General features: G+C 36.1%; 1 protein-coding gene across 5 annotated transcripts in view; it reads right to left on the reverse strand.

Moving 5' to 3' along the window:
• Nucleotides 1-16256, reverse strand: part of TTC29 (tetratricopeptide repeat domain 29) — a 237006-nt gene that overhangs the window by 146968 nt on the left and 73782 nt on the right. For all 5 annotated transcript variants that reach the window (XM_077846272.1, XM_077846273.1, XM_077846274.1 and 2 more), the window contains exon 7: nt 6788-7000. In XM_077846272.1, the coding sequence (XP_077702398.1) occupies nt 6788-7000 (213 nt within the window). The remainder of the gene's footprint in view (nt 1-6787; nt 7001-16256) is intronic.

Genomic DNA, 16256 nt, shown 5'->3' on the forward strand with positions numbered 1-16256 from the left:
AGGTAAGGATTCTCCATACTGGATTCATTCTCACCACTTACTGAATTACCACTTGTGAAGCAATGGCTCAACTGAAAGACTACAAGAAAATGGGATGGCAAGTGCCAGTGACAATATTATTATTATTCTCAAGCAATTTCACTGATTGCAGAGAATTACACCCTCAAGATCTCACTTCAGTGGAGTTGATGGTGCCAATGATCCAGTCTAGGGAATTTTAACTCTTACAGTTTGTCTGGGCCTTAACTTTTTCTCTGCTATAGGTTTATAAGTGCTGAGGATAAGGATGGAACTAGGCAAGGAAAGGACAGGGTAAGAGGGAGAGGTTATGGGGGGAAGTTGCCTCTTAGATAATTAAACATTGATTATTCATAATTTGTACTTGCTCTATTAAATGTTGTAACTGTGTTAAAGTACCAACAGTGGCATGTGCTGATATAATATCACCATTTACAACCAAAGGGCAGCCGAGCAAAGAACAGAAAAATCGACCCTTGTTGATAGATTTTGAGGCAGCTAATTTAAACAGTTGAGTCACACTAAATATTAGCCATAAAATAGGATTTAAGCACAAGAACTTTTCCTGCTTACTAACTGACACAAAATTAAGACAAAGTGAAAGCATAAAATAATGGAGGAAAATGTCAGCATTATTGAAGTTGAATGACACATATACCAAAGGAAAAAAGGGCAAAATACTGTTTATATTATTGTATAGTTTATTTGGTGAGTTAAATTAGTATTGACTTTAATGATTCAATAATCATTCATATTAAAGGAAATACTGTTTTATTTTCAAGATCTAATCGTCCATTCTTACACTGGTATACCCACAGAGAATCTAAAGAGGGGGTCATTGTCTCTAATGGATAGAGACAATGTGTTTGGGAGTAACTCAAATGTTTCATTAAAACATGTCTTTAAACTTCCATTGTTATTTGGCTAACATATATTCACTAATTCATTTATTCACTGAATATTTATTGAAGACCTATTCTGTGTCAGGCACAGCTCTAAGCATTTGGAATACACCAGTAAATTAAAAAAATTTTTTTAAAATTGGAGTTCAATTTGCCAACACATAGCCTAACGCCCAGTGATCATCCCACCAATTGCCCCCCTCAGTGTCCATCACCCAGTCACCCCAACTCCCTGCCCACCTCCTTTTCCACTACCCCTTGTTCATTTCCCAGGGTTAGGAATCACCAGTAAATTAACCAGAAACATTTTCTGTCGTTGGAGAGCTTACATTTTAGAAGGAAGGGACATAAAGAGATACAAAATACATAATAAGCATAATAAACTATGTGGTAAATTGTATGGTGATAAGTATTCTGGGAGAAAATAATACAGCAAGGTAAGGGAAATTGAGGGTGCTAAGCGGGGGTAAGGAGGAAAAAGCAGGTTTCAATATTAAGGACAGTTGTCAGGGTAGTAGATCCAACTGAGAAGTTGGTATTCACAAGAGAATGAAATTAGAAATAGATAACAAAACATAGGGGAGATTCACAAGTATGTGGAAATTAAACACAGTTCTAAATAACCAGTGGGTCAAAGAAGAACTCAGAAGGTAAACTGGAAAATACTTTGAAATGAATGAAAACAAACAATATAACAACCCAAAACTTATGGGATCCAGCTAAAGCAGGACATGTATAGCTAAAGGGATATGTATAGCTATATATGTCTATTTTAAAAAAATAAGGGTCATCTTTTCACCTTCTAAAACTAGAAAAAGAAGAACTAACTAAACCCAAAGCAAACAGAAGGAAGAAAATAATAAAGACTAGAGTGGAAATAAATGAAATGTAGAAAAACAATAGAGAAAATTTTAAAAAATTGTTTCATTGAAAAGGTCAACAAAATTGACAAACCTTTAAGCTAGACTGAACAGGAAAAAAAAGGAGAGATGTCTCAAATTACTTAAATCAGGAATGAAATAGGGATCACCATAGACCTTAGAGAAAGTAAAAAGGATTATAAGGGAATATTATGAACAACTGCACATCAACAAATTAGATAAGCCAGATGAAATAGGCAAATTGCTAGAAAGGTGTAAACTAATGAAATTGCCCCCAGAAGAAATAGAAAATCAGAATAAATGCACAAGTAAAGAAATTGAATTAGTGGTCAAACTATTTTCCACATAGAAAATCCCAGGCCCAGAGGACCTCCCTGGTGAATTCTACCAAATATTTAAAGAATAATCAATACCAATTTTTCACAAACTCTTCCAAAAATTGGGAGAAAACACTTCCCAAATAATTCTATGAAGCCAGTATTATTTTGACATCAAACCAGATAAAGACATCATAAGGAAGCTACAAACCAATCCTTCATGAATATAGACACAAACAGCCTCGACAAAATATTAACAAAGTGAATCCAGCAACATATAAAAAGGATTATATTCCATGATCAAATGGGATTCATCCCAAGAATGCAAGATTGGTTCAACATATGCAAATCATCAAAGTACTATGCTATATTAATAGGAAGGATAAAAACTAAATGTTCATCTTAATAGATGCAGAAAAAACATTTGACAAAATGCAATCCTTTTTCATGATAAAAATCTTCAATAAACTTAGAAGGGAACTTAATAACACTAAGGAGTATCTACAAAAAACCCACAGCTGATATCATTCTTATGGCAAAAGACCAAGAGCTTTCACCCTAAGATCAGCAGGAAGACTAAGATGTATCCTGGAACCAATTCCATGTAACACTACGCTGGAAATTTGAGCCAGAGCAATTAGTCAAGAAATATGATAGGCATTGTAAAGGAGGCAAACATTGACCTCTAAGGTTTTTTGGCTGGGCCTGAGAATTAGATTGACATAAAACAGATTAATAGGAGAAAAAACACACAAATGTACATAATTTTTAGGTGACATGGGAGCCTTCATAAGGAAAGAAGAACCAAAGAAATTGCAAAATCTACATGCTTTAACATTGGGTTGAACAAAGAGAGGCAATTGTGGAAAAGCAACCAAGCAATGGAGGCAAGCTAAAGGCAAATAACGATTATTTTAACAAAGTCTGTTTGTACAGAATTCTCCTCACAGAAGAATGTTTCTTTTCTTGTGGTACAGGAAGGGCATCTTTCACAACAACTTTTATCTCCTGTTTTCAGGAGGAAACAGGGAGATTACATGCCCTTGTTGTATCTCTTATTTTTCAAGTGATTTTAGCTCAAAATTCTCCTTATGCCAAAGTGGTTGTTGGGGTGGTATATTCTATAACCCTTCAGCATCAAGATCAGAAAGGAAGAGGTAAAGCTATACTTGCAGATAACATAATATTCTATATGGAAAAATCCTGAAGAATACATAAAAAACCATTAAGGCTAATATACAAGTTTAGCAGGATACAAAATCAATAAACAAAAGTTAATTTTATTTTTACCTCCAAGCAATGAACAATCTGAAAATGAAAGAAAAAAATCCATTTCTCATAGCATCAGAAAAAATCAAACATTACAAATAAATTTGACAGAGGGCCAAGTTGTGTACACTAAAAACTACAAAACATTATTGAGAGAAATGGAATATGTAATAAATGGATGGTTAACCCATATTCATGGATTGGAAGTCATAGTGTTAAGATAGCAGTATTCTCCCAATTGCTTGACAGTTTCAGTTCAATCCCTATGAAAATTCCAGCTGTCCTTTTTGCAGAAATGGGCCAACTAATCTTAAAATTCATGTGGAAGTGCAAGTGATGCTGAGTAGCCAAAGCAATCTTGAAAAATATTGGAAGACTCTCATTTACTAATTTCAAAACTTACTACACAAATACAAGAATCAAGAATATGTAGTAGCGGAATAAGGACAAATACATAGATCACAACAGACTTGAGAGTCTAGAAACAACCCTCACATTTATGGACAATTAATTTTTGACAAGGGTCCTAAAACTATTGGAAAAGAATAGTGTATACAACAAAGAGCACTGGGACAACTAGATACCCACATGGAAAACATGAATTTGGACCCTCCTCATATCCCCCTTCACACACACACTTAAATAGATTATAGACCTAAACATAGGAGTTAAAATTATACAATTCTTAATAAAATGTAGGAGCAAATCTTCATGACCTTGGATTTGTGGCAGCCTTCTTAGTTGTGATACTAAAAACACAAACAATAAAATAAAAAAATAGATTATTTTGGACTTCATCAAAATTAAAAACTTGTGCTTCAATGGATATCAGAACGTGCAAAGAAAACACATTATTTTCAAATCATATATCTGATGAAGGACTTGCATCTGGAATATATAAAGAATACTTAATTCAATAATAAAACAACAACCCAATTGAAAATGGGCAAAGAATATGAATAGATACTTCTACAGAGAAGATATGCAAATGGCCTGTAAGCCCACAAAATGATGCTCAACATCATTAGCTAACAGGGAAATGCAAATTAAATCCACAGTGAGATACCATTTTACACCTACTAATATGGCTATAAACAAAAAGAAGGACAGAAATTTAAAAAAAGGACAGAAATAAGCACTGGTGAGAAAGTGGATAAATTGAAACCCTTACACATTGCTGGTAGGAATGTAAAATGGGACAGCTACTTTGGAAAATTCTATGTCATCTCGTCTTTAAGTTAAATATTGAGTAATCCTATGACCCAGAAATTCCATTTCTAGGTCTAGGGACAAAAGAATGAAAAATGTGTACACAAAGGTTCATAGGAGCATTATTTATAATTGACAAAAGGTGGGAACAACATAAATGTTCACCAATTGATGAATGGATAAAGAAAATATGACATCACCATACAATGAAATATTTTTCAGCCATAAAAAGGAACGTAGTAGTAATATATGCTACAAGATGGATGAACCAAGAAAACATTATGCTAAGTGAAAGTAGCTGGACATAAAGGATATGCACTGTTATGATTCCATTTATATGAACTTTCCAGAATAGTTAAATCCACAAGGTAGCTTTAATGGTTGCTAGGGGAGAGGGAAAGTACAGTATGAGGAGTGACATCTAGTGAGTATGGGGTAGTGTTTATGGTTGCACAACTCTGTGATGTACTAAAGGCCAATGAATGACTGAAATACGAAAATAATAGAATCATAGAATTATGAAACCACAGCATGGCCAGTGCTATCCTTGCGCATTATACCAAGGTGCCCTAGTAAAGGAGCTAGCCCCTAGTGGATGTCGGTATTCCTTAAATATTATGTAAACCAATGTGGAAGGCGTGCCTTAGGCAGGCAATCATCAGTTTGCTGCATCAAGCTCCTTAACCAAAGTAGGACATGATTGCAAGAAGAAATGCTTTGTCCCAGAACATTCAGTTGTCAGAGCTCTTGTAAAGATACTATGTGATCCCTTAAACCTATATACTTTGTCATACAAGAAATATGGGGGCAAATATTTATCAGTTTTAAAAGATATTTAAAAAATTATTACAGCATAAGATTTCTCCTGTTCTCCTTATTTGTCCTTTGAAAAGTAAGAGATGCTTTTAAAAGGAAGACTGCCTGGAAGGCTCTGACTGGGCAAACAGACCCTTGGAGCCTTCCTTCCTTCCTTCGTAAACTATCTTACATTTAGCAATTGTGAACCTAAAGCAAAATACCTTTTCCTGATTGATACATTACTCTACATTGAGATTCCACATAACTTTTCATGTGACTAAAGTTAGCTGCTGAAATTGATCTAAGAGCTAACTATTTATGTCAGTGTTTACCCCTTTGGGGAAGGTACTAGATCACCAGTCACTCAAAAGCAGTTCATTCAATGTGATACATCTTGCAACGAGGGTGATCTCCTATGAATATTATAATATCATTAAAAAGAAGTAACAGAATAAGATAAGATGTTTACTTTTACTCTTTTAGAAAACTAAAATCACAACCAGAAATTCAGGCCTATTTACTCCAAATAAACCATAACCCAATCAATTAAACATATCCTTGAGCTAATACACTGGAAAGCACAGAGCTTCTTTTTCTCCTTCATGAAAAGTCTACTCTATTGATAAATTGTGGTAATAAAATATCTTTGCATTTCACCAAGTAAAAACTTAGGAATATATGCTCCAAATTTTTTTTATATTTTATATACATATACAAATGATATACACATGATACACCATATTAAGGATACGATCAGCTCTCATGAAAGCGTTTTTACTGTTGCAGGTGTGCATATGAATCGCCAGGGGAACTTGCTAACCTGCAGATTCTGAGGCAGTAGGTCTGGGGTGGAGCCTGAGATTCTGCTTTACTTAGGAGCTTCTAGTGATGCTGATGCTGCCAGTGCAAAGGCCACCTTTTGACAGGCATGGATTCAAAACATATCAGAGTTCTATTTTCCTGTTACTTCTAACTAAATATTTGTCATTATCTTCCCAATGATCTGACTACAGGGAATTTACAATAAAAATCTCTCAGAGCGGAAAAAAATATACAACCTAAAACACACACACACACACACACACACACACACACACGCCCTTAACTTTTGCAAATGACCTTACCTTCTCATTACAGGTTCATTGTTTTATAACACTACTCCCAGAGGGTTGTAATTTTGGAGATAGAGCTTTCAAGAAATTAATGGATTTCTTGTTGTCAGCACGAAGGCACCTCTGTTTTACAGTGAAATTTGAAAGTATATTGATGGCATTTGTCTTTGCATTTCATAGGAAATAATCACCCAAACACTTGAGGATTTTTACTTCACTCTTGGGAGAAGCAGTGTCTGCCCATTAAAGGAAGCAATGTGAGAGTGTGCTTTTCCACCCACCTTCTTTGGCTATTTCAGAAGCTTTTATTAGAATTCTGATGGCCTGTTTGTATTCTTTATTTTCCAGCATTTTGTCTGAGAGTAATTTGTAAGTCCTCAGGAGACTCTCACAGGCCAACAAGCTGAGAAAGCGGCCTGTCTCATCCTTCCATATCCGCCCTTCCGTCAATTGATGGAATGCTTCATAATGCTCAGCAGCTTCCAGAAGCTGACCTGAAGAATAAAAGCCATTCATAAATATAAACACAGGCCAGAACATATTTTCAAAAATTTTTGTATACATCTTATGTTTTACTATTAAAGGGGGGTGGAAACCCTGGAATACAGTTAAGAATTTCTAAGGATGAAGAGGATTTAAGCTGGGAAAGGAGTGATCTCTATTTGGACTTCAGATTCAGCAATGATTTTGGATGAACTCCTCCTGGAGGGATGTGTTTTGGCAAGCAGAAATTGGCTAGGATTACACATGTCTAGAAACAGTGTGAAACCCAGTAACAATTACTAATAGCAATTTTGTTAGCTAACCTTTATTTGACATTATATATGAAAGGTAATGTTGCCATATGGTTTATATGAATTTTTCATTTAATCTTCAAAACTCTCCTGTGAAAAAGGGATTGTTATGACTCCATTTTACAGAAGAGAAAGTGAAGTTAAGAATTTTGCCCATGATTGCATGTTTAGTGGGTTAGTGTACCCAGGCAGTCTGAATCCAAAGCCGTGCTCTCAACCACTATCCTACACTGCTTTTCAACAGACAGCATCTGTTTCATTCCCAAGAAGAATTCAGGTGCCTTGAGAGAGGATGGGTCTGTTACAAATTTCAAATTCAATTATTATAGGGGCATTTGTATACTCCATGTCATTTTTAATAATTAAAATACAACCTAACTGCCTTTCTGGTTTATATTTTATAATACAGTTCAAAATATATCTTCTCAAAGCCAAAACTCTAAATTAGCTTTCAGTGATTTCACTCCTTGAAATACGAGCAAGTACATTTCTGGAAGAGTAGTTTGCAGTTCCACACTGTTGATTGTATTTTACGTGTGAATTGCCTTGTGAAAATCCTCACAATATCCTATAGTGTAAAAACTCTTTTATGGTATTGGGAGTTACCTAAATTGAAATGAACTGGAAAGGCACTTGTATGTAGGCATTCCCATAGTAGTGGTTGAGGATGAGTGCAGGCTCTAAGCAGACAGCTTGCGTTTCTTTCTCAGCTTTACCCTTTCCGCTGTTCAGCCTCAGGCTACTCCTACCCTCTCTGTGTGTGAGTTTAAGTCTTTTGCAAAATAGGATAACAGTGTAAACTATTCAAGGTGTTATTGTGAGAAATGGACCAATACAGGTTCAATACCTAAATTAGTATTCTCTAACTATAACCTATTCTTCCTCCAAAAAATGTAGTTGAGTCTTTATAACAGGACTACCATGATTGATTAAACGAATCTATGGAAGTCTTATCAGGCTCAGTATATTTTCTCAAATAGGTTTCCTTACATATCACAGGTTAGATTATACAGGATGTTGCAGCCCCTGCCGTGACTCTTACATATAATTTCCCTGTTTTTGCTCTGAATTTGCTGTCCAAATTAGTATTGAAATATTCAAGAATACACACATAAATCAGAATAGCATTCACAAAGAAATACAATAAACAGAGGTAGACAATCAGCAAATAATCTCTAAAAGGAGCTGGGTCAAGACATGGCCAGTCTGAGCCCTTGTAGCACTATGTAGGAGGTCATGTGCACAAGGACACATCCATAGAGGGGGGAAGGTGTACAGGACAGACGCTTAGAAACTTGTATTATGAACTTTTCACATGATACAAGACTACAAAGCCATAAACATGAGAAGAATATTTCATTACATGGACAGGTGTTTGTGATAAGCGAAAATACTGGAAAACATCAGAAAACATTTACAAAGCATTATCAGTGTTAAATAGATGACGGATAGTTTCTTTTTCCTTTCTGATTATCAGCGTTGTCTAATGTTTCTATCAAAATATTTTTGTTTTGTAATAAAATATATGATAGAAACTATTTTAAAAATAATGCCCAATCCTCTTTCATTTTGATGCAAATATTCAAGGTTGAAGTTCACTGTTCTAGTATATCTTCACATTTAACTCACAAATTTTCTCTTATTTCCCACAACAGCAGGCATACTTTCTCATCTTTCTCCTGTAGCACCTCTCACTAGAAACACCTTTCTCCAAATACCCATGACCCTCATTTTTTTAAAACTCAAATGGAGCACTGACATATATGTGTGTTATGTTTCCTCTGTTAACTATATTTCTGCCTGTAAAGTATAGCCCTGTATTCCTAGAAAGATGTATGCCAGAGTTCTTTTTTTTTTTTCCATCCAGCATCCATCTACTCATAAAGTATAGGTACATATTTCTCTTTGGCCATGTGAATAGGGAAAGGTATTTACAGGAACTGTGAGTAAACCAGATAGTTCTAGAAAAAAAAAAGCTGGGACTATAAGGAGACTAGGAAGGACCTATGGCATCTGTGGTTACACACAATAGCCAGATGGAAAGAAGATCCAAAGGTGTGTTATAAAATAATGGAATCACAGTTCCAGAAGGAGAGCCAAGAGGTGAAGCTCTGGATAACCCAACTCATTATAATGAGATGCAAATGAGGCATAAAGATGTAAATAGTATTATGAGAACTGATGGCCATGTCCAAGATTTGATTTACTTGGGAACAGAAAGAAGAGGCAGGGGGCGGGAGAGAAAGGTAGAAAGTAGGGAAAGAAGAGGTGGAGGAAATGGAGAGAGGGCTGAAGGTGGGGAATAGTGGAAAAAGTTGGGGATTATGTCATTGTATTCCACAACAGCCAGACTCTCTGCTGTGTTATTGGTGCTATTCAGCATCCTGGACAGGCTGTCTAAGCAGAAATGAAGGGGGGTTCGGGAACGTTGGTGTCAGTTAGTTACTATGGCAGGCAACCTTAGAATGAGGTTGAGTTTGATTTTTACTGAGGCTTTGAGGGCTCATATCAGTGTCTTACTTAGCTCATGATTATTGGCCAAGGTTTAGCTCTCAGGAGAGTAAACTTAAGGTCTCCCATGAGGAAGGAGCCTGGTCCAAGGTGCTCAGGTGAAAGAGAACAGGGCTCTACTCTTTCCAGAAGGCCTACTGGGTGCTCGTCAAAATAGAAGGTTTTTCCCCCATACATCATCTCACTTAACCTTCCAAAAACTGATGCAGTATATATGATTATCACATTTACACTAAGGAGGAAATTAAGACACATAAAGTTTAAATGACTCAAATAGCTAAATAGCTAAAAAGTAATGTTTGGGATTTAAACTTGGGACCATCAAAAACCCATGCCACTTGGTTCTACCACACCAGTTCTTAGCCAACAAACCAAGAGTCAGGAACTTGGGTAAAGTAAGTTACATTCTTCAGACATAAATCTCTCAAGTTAAAAACAATGTTTTTATGGTTTCTAGTATTTTCCAGTTCTAGAATTCTTGACTCTATTCAGGCAATTGCAGGTAATTTCTAATATAAAAGCACAGATAATAGCCTCTGATGTGCTTCTGACTGGTCTTTCTGAAGGAGTCTGATGTAAAACCAGCTATGCATCCTGCATCTAAACTCCCTACTTTCCCATAAATTGTGTGCTGACATCCACTGGGCTCCTGGATTCCTAGGGTGCCCCGGACTTAGTCAGCTGTGGCCACATAGCTACTCACGGATTTACTTCCCCTTCCTTAACCACATTGTCACAGATGAGGCCACTGGGGTTTCTACTTTAAACCGAGGTGCCTAAACAAAGAAAGTAGAGTTTTCCAGTCCTTCTCAGATGTAGAGATGCATTCCTAAATCTATTTGGTGGCAAACAGACCAGTAAATAAGCCAGCAAGGTTTTGATCCAAAATGATCATAAGCACACAAATGACTTGGCTACAATTTCTAAAGGCTGGTCAGAAGTTGAAAGCACATATTATAATATGGTATATCTGATTTTAAAATATTAAAATATAGTCTATAGTATGAAGGGAGTATAACAATTCAAATATGCAAGTATTTCCCTTTAAGCATGGTTAACAATGGAATGATTTCCATTTAATTTATATTTTCAATTGTGAGTAGGATTTCAAAGATTTTCTTACTTTCTGGGTAAAGACTGATATTAATATTAAGATTGGGTAATTAATAAGATATAATGTATCCCACTTTATCTGAAAAAAATTAAATTTAATATACCTGAGAGAAATATTACAAAAAGCCATCATTATAGTGGTCATTTTGATAAAGCTAAAGTAAAAATAAATGAAGATTATGAACCATTTTTTTTCAATATGAACCAATTTTTTGGTTCATAGCATCCCTTTGTAACTTCTGTAAAGTGTTCATATATAGTCTACCCTTTGTCATCAAATAAACTTTAAAATACCAGAACCAGGTGAGATTTCCAGATCCTACAACCAATCTTGTGGAAGGACACATGTCTAGACAACTGTACTTCCCCGGAATTATCAAGTGGTAACATTTTTTCCATTGAAGAAGAGGGCAGAAGGAAGGATTACACCAGGGTATCACAAAAATAAAAGTTAACTGAATACAGGAGAGAAAAGGGGAGCCCTCAGGAATATTCATCCATTGGAAAGGTCTCTGGGGACACAGGAGCTTTCTAACATTGCGGCAGGAATTACAAGCAAATCTTCATCATTCCTATGCCTAACAAAGATCGCAAAAGCAACCTCAACAAGGAAGACAACTAGTGCTCAACTAAGTGCCTGGAATGCATGGTTCAATGCTAAGCAAAAACCCAGAGACTTCACTAATATTTCAAGTGAATCAAGGAAGAAAATGGAGCCAAAATGTCACGTGGGAGGGAGTTGAGATGGCCCTCCACCAATACCATCAGTAATCAGTTTACTCAATAATATGAAGTACTATCAGAAAACACCTAGGAGATACACAGAACAAGTGTGTAAAACAAGAGTGTCCAGGTATGGATAGAAGTATCCTAAGCCTCAGTTTTTGGTGTTTGTTTGTTTGTTTGTTTGTTTGTTTGTTTTAAAAACAATTACATGACATCTACATACACAATAAGGAGGTTGGTATGCAATTATAGTTTGTCATGCAAAAGAAAGTGCACTCTCAAAATAAAACTATTACAAGGGAGTTTCACTTTACCTAAAGCCCACACAACAAGAAATCCACCCCTTTATTTAAAAATACAAATAATACCCAAACAGTGTGGTAAACTGCAAAATGCTTGGTAGGATGTTAAGACAAACGTTATGTAGAGAAAATAAGATTTTATATATTTGGGTATTATCCAAATTGTTGCTTACCCCTTTTCCCTACACAACATCTCTGAAAGTTTATAGATATTTGTTGTATCACAGCAGATGTCTAGAACAAATATTAAGCAAAAGAGAATGTATATGATCTCTCCCATTTTAGTTTTTTTTTAAAGTAGGAAGATTGACTAGATATTAACACAAATGGGTTTAAATGTGAAGCTGCCATAAAAGCAGGAACATAAATGTAATTCTCCCAGCCGCTATTTTGATGCACATTTTTGATTCCATGAATATTTTATGAAATGGCCCAAACTAAAGCCATATAACATTCCTGCATTACTGATGCTTGCGCCCGTAAGCTACGAACATTAGAGGCATGATTGAGTGCATTAAAATGAACTCATTCAGCAGTGCATTGATTACTTGAAGGGGGAGGGAAAAGAAAAAAGAGAGAGGAAAAAAAAAAGAAGTTGCTCCACTTAGGAAAACAGCACACAAATCTAAACTTTGCAATATAATAAGCGTGAAAGCAAGTTTGAATAAAATAATATTTCATAAATAAAGTGTGACTCTGTCTAGACCTGACAGTAATTAGGCAAGGTGTTAATTATGTCCAAAGACGGCTCCCTGTATTATTCAGGTAATTTAAAATGTCACAATCTCTAAGATGCACAGACTGGCCTCCTTTAGTTCTATGCATCAGCAATTCTGAAAGTAGCTAATTATTTCCTTTTCTATCAACTTGTACATTTGCCAGTAAAAATAATGCTACAGAAACAATTGCATGAAAATAATTTGACAGGTCCATAAGGCCTATTTCTTTAGCAGCACTGGTATAAGTCTTAAGCATATTTAGTTGTAAATCGCACACATTTGTTGAAGAATTTAGGGAAATATTCCACTTCAGCTTAAAACAACAACCTAAAGGAACAATAAAGCTTTATGTATGTTATATTACATTTTAATCTGAAGCTACTGGACATCTTTGGCATTAAGTTACTATTCCATACAACATAGACATAAAATCTGCTAGGAGCAATATTGAACAGCAGCAAAAAGGGAAAAATGTTATCGCTCTTTTGTAAAAAACAAAAGACATTGCTTTCCAATTCAGTTTAACTGCATGAACAATTCATATTATCTTTAGGTTTTTACATTCAACTATGATAATTATAGAGACACTATGCATGCCGAAATAGTTAAGGGCTTGTCACAGTTCCCAGTGGAAACTATCACTTGTGAGGGTTTGTCTCTTGTCAGAGATTTGTTCTGACTATAACCCACCATGCATCACTGCAAAATGGAATGCTGGAAAACAAAGATTTTGTTCTGTAACTCAATCGCATCCCTAATGAATCAGGAAGAAAATATGCCCGTAACTTTTGAGTAGCTACTTTGGGATACTTTTAAGATGCTATTTTAAAAATGGAATTGTTTCTTTATCATTTTGAACAAAGATTTCAGATGGACATTACAGGAATGTCACCACACCCCCATTAAAAAATACGGGTCACGAAGCCAGGCAATGAAATGGATCCCAGGAAGACAGGAAGACAAGTGTGCAAGAATCTTTCCAAGGGTTTAATCACTGATGTTTGCAATACTAGTAAGTTATTTTTTTTTTCTTTTTTTGAGTGGGAGAGAGAGGGAAGGGTAGAGGGAGAGGGGGAGGGAGGCAGAGAATCTCAAGCAGGATCCACAGCAAACATGGAGCAGAGACAGGGCTTGATCTCATGACCCTGAGATCAGGACCTGAGCCAAAATCAAGAGTTGGACACATAACGATGATTAAACCACCCAGGCACCCCCCCCCCCCGCAAGTTAATTTTTTAAAATCCAGAAGATTTTCCTGTACTTCCTCAATATTCTGAAGGAATTGATATTAATTATTGTTGTTTGTAAATTTAGATAGGTGGATTGTGGTCAGTGATGGAAATGGTACACAAGCTTGACTGCTTTATGAAGTAATAAGCCTCTGACAGTTGGTTTCTTTTTTAAAGGATTTTATTTATTTATTCATGAGAGACAGAAAGAGAGGCAGAGACATAGGTAGAGGGAGAAGCAGGCTCCATGCAGGGAGCCTGATACGGGACTCGATCCTGGGACCCGGGGTCATGCCCTGAGCCAAAGGCAGATGATCAATCACTGAGCCACCCAGGCATCCCAGATAGTTAGTTTCTATCTAAGTTTTATCATTTCTAAGGACTATGTATTAGGCAGCCTAATTCTTAAATGTTCATAATTGTATCAAAATTATTTGAATATTTTTTAAAAAAATGTACAAACAATAGGACTAAATAGCAGCCATTGTAGAGCTTACAGAGTTTTACTATTTCCCTCATATAATAAATTGTTTTACTTTAATGGTTGCCACCTCATCTTAAAATACTAAGTAAAAAGTGTCGACAAGCATAAAAGTCTGAGGAGAAATAAAGTTAGTATTGACGTTAGATCAACTAATGAATTATATTGCACTGGATTTAATCAATAATGTAATTCTTCCTTGAATTATATACTGTTCATCATTTTAAACAAAGCACATTCTGATTATGTGTATACGTTTACATGAGCAAAGAGACAGGTTTGGAAGCATATACACCAAAGTACAGTATTGATTAACTTACAGAGGATGGAGGCAGGTGAGGGACTATTAACTTTTCCTCAACACATGGCTGTTTTGACTGGCAATCAGCATGTGCTATTTAGAGTATTACGGAAACCTAACAAACTGAAAATACCGTATGTAGGTGAGTATGGAGGGAGAAAAACAGTGTTAGCTGAGTGTTCACCATGTGCCTTGCATGACAGTAGCTGCTCTCTCTACACGTTAGTATCTATACTGTAGAGATGAGATAATGAGCCACAGTGGTCCCTTTCCCTAGGCCCACATCAAAGCCCATGGTGGCTTCACTCCCTCAAGTGACCTCATTTTAGAAACTGTGTCCAATGTTTGACTCTAAAGGCAGAGACCAAGGTTTGAACCTTAAAGCCCATGACATAATTGGACCATTCACACCATTTCTCTAAGTGCTTGGAATCAAGAATAACAATGCCAGCCTCAGTGTGTGGTTGTAAAGGGCATTAAACTAGCTGGGGCACCATGCAGCGTGCCTGGTCCTTCGTAGGCATTCAGAAGCTTTTCCTGCCCTTTTATCTTTTCAGGGTTTGTTGTTGTTGTTGTTGCTGTTGTTATTGTTGTTGTTTTTCAGATTTACCACTTGTAGAGAATCTGGCCGTGCTTGCTACATGGAATACTTTCAAACTAACTATTATGGAACGGTGTCACTTCTTCAATGCTAAGAGCCACTTCAGGAATGGGTGCAACAGCACACTTCATCCAACTTCCATCCGGCATCTCTCCCGCCCTTGGTCAGTGGTACCTTGAAGAGCTCTTTCTAGGGCAGTGCCTCCTCTCAGCCACTCAGAGGAAATACTGCCTCCAGAACGATTTTTTCAGTGTGGCAAGACCTGTAGGCTCTGTGCAGCTATACAAGACCTCCTTGCAAAGCTTTGAAAAAGAAAAACCTGCTGCAGAGCGGGCACCTCTGAATGAGGCTTCCTCTCTGTGCTACTCGTTAAGCAGTAAATAATTAAAACGCCCTGAAAAAGATAGGTAAAATACAGCAGCAATGTCAGTAACACAGACATGAAAGAGAAGGGGAAGAAAATGAATTAAAAAAAAAGGCAATGAAATAATTCATTTGAAGCTCTAATAAAGTTTCATTTGCAGTCTTGTTTAAAGATATATCAGACTTCAGGGATGTAACCTAATTACATTTTTATTCTAAGTTCCATTCAAAGATCTTGGACTTTGATTCTTTAACACAGATCAAACATGGAATAATTTTCTTGTGGCTATCAATACTTAAAAAGGATCTCTTCATTAAATACTATAAGGTCTTATGAACATGTACACATAGTAGATGGAGAATAAACTGACATGCCCTGAAAAGTGACAATTAATTTATATAGAAATAGCAATGCTAACTCACTTAATTTCTAGAAGAAAACCACTTTAATTATTAAATTCACTTTTATTCAAATATAAAGTGACTCAGTTTCTAATACTGATCTAGTCAGATGCACCTTTGAAAATGTACAGTAGTGCTCACTTTTAAGATCCATTCTTGGAATGTAATCCAAAAATGCAGTAGTAGAAAGAGTCAGAGATTGCAACCA

The sequence above is a fragment of the Canis aureus genome, chromosome 13, assembly GCF_053574225.1.
Source record: "Canis aureus isolate CA01 chromosome 13, VMU_Caureus_v.1.0, whole genome shotgun sequence".
In the NCBI taxonomy this organism is placed as follows: domain Eukaryota; kingdom Metazoa; phylum Chordata; class Mammalia; order Carnivora; family Canidae; genus Canis; species Canis aureus.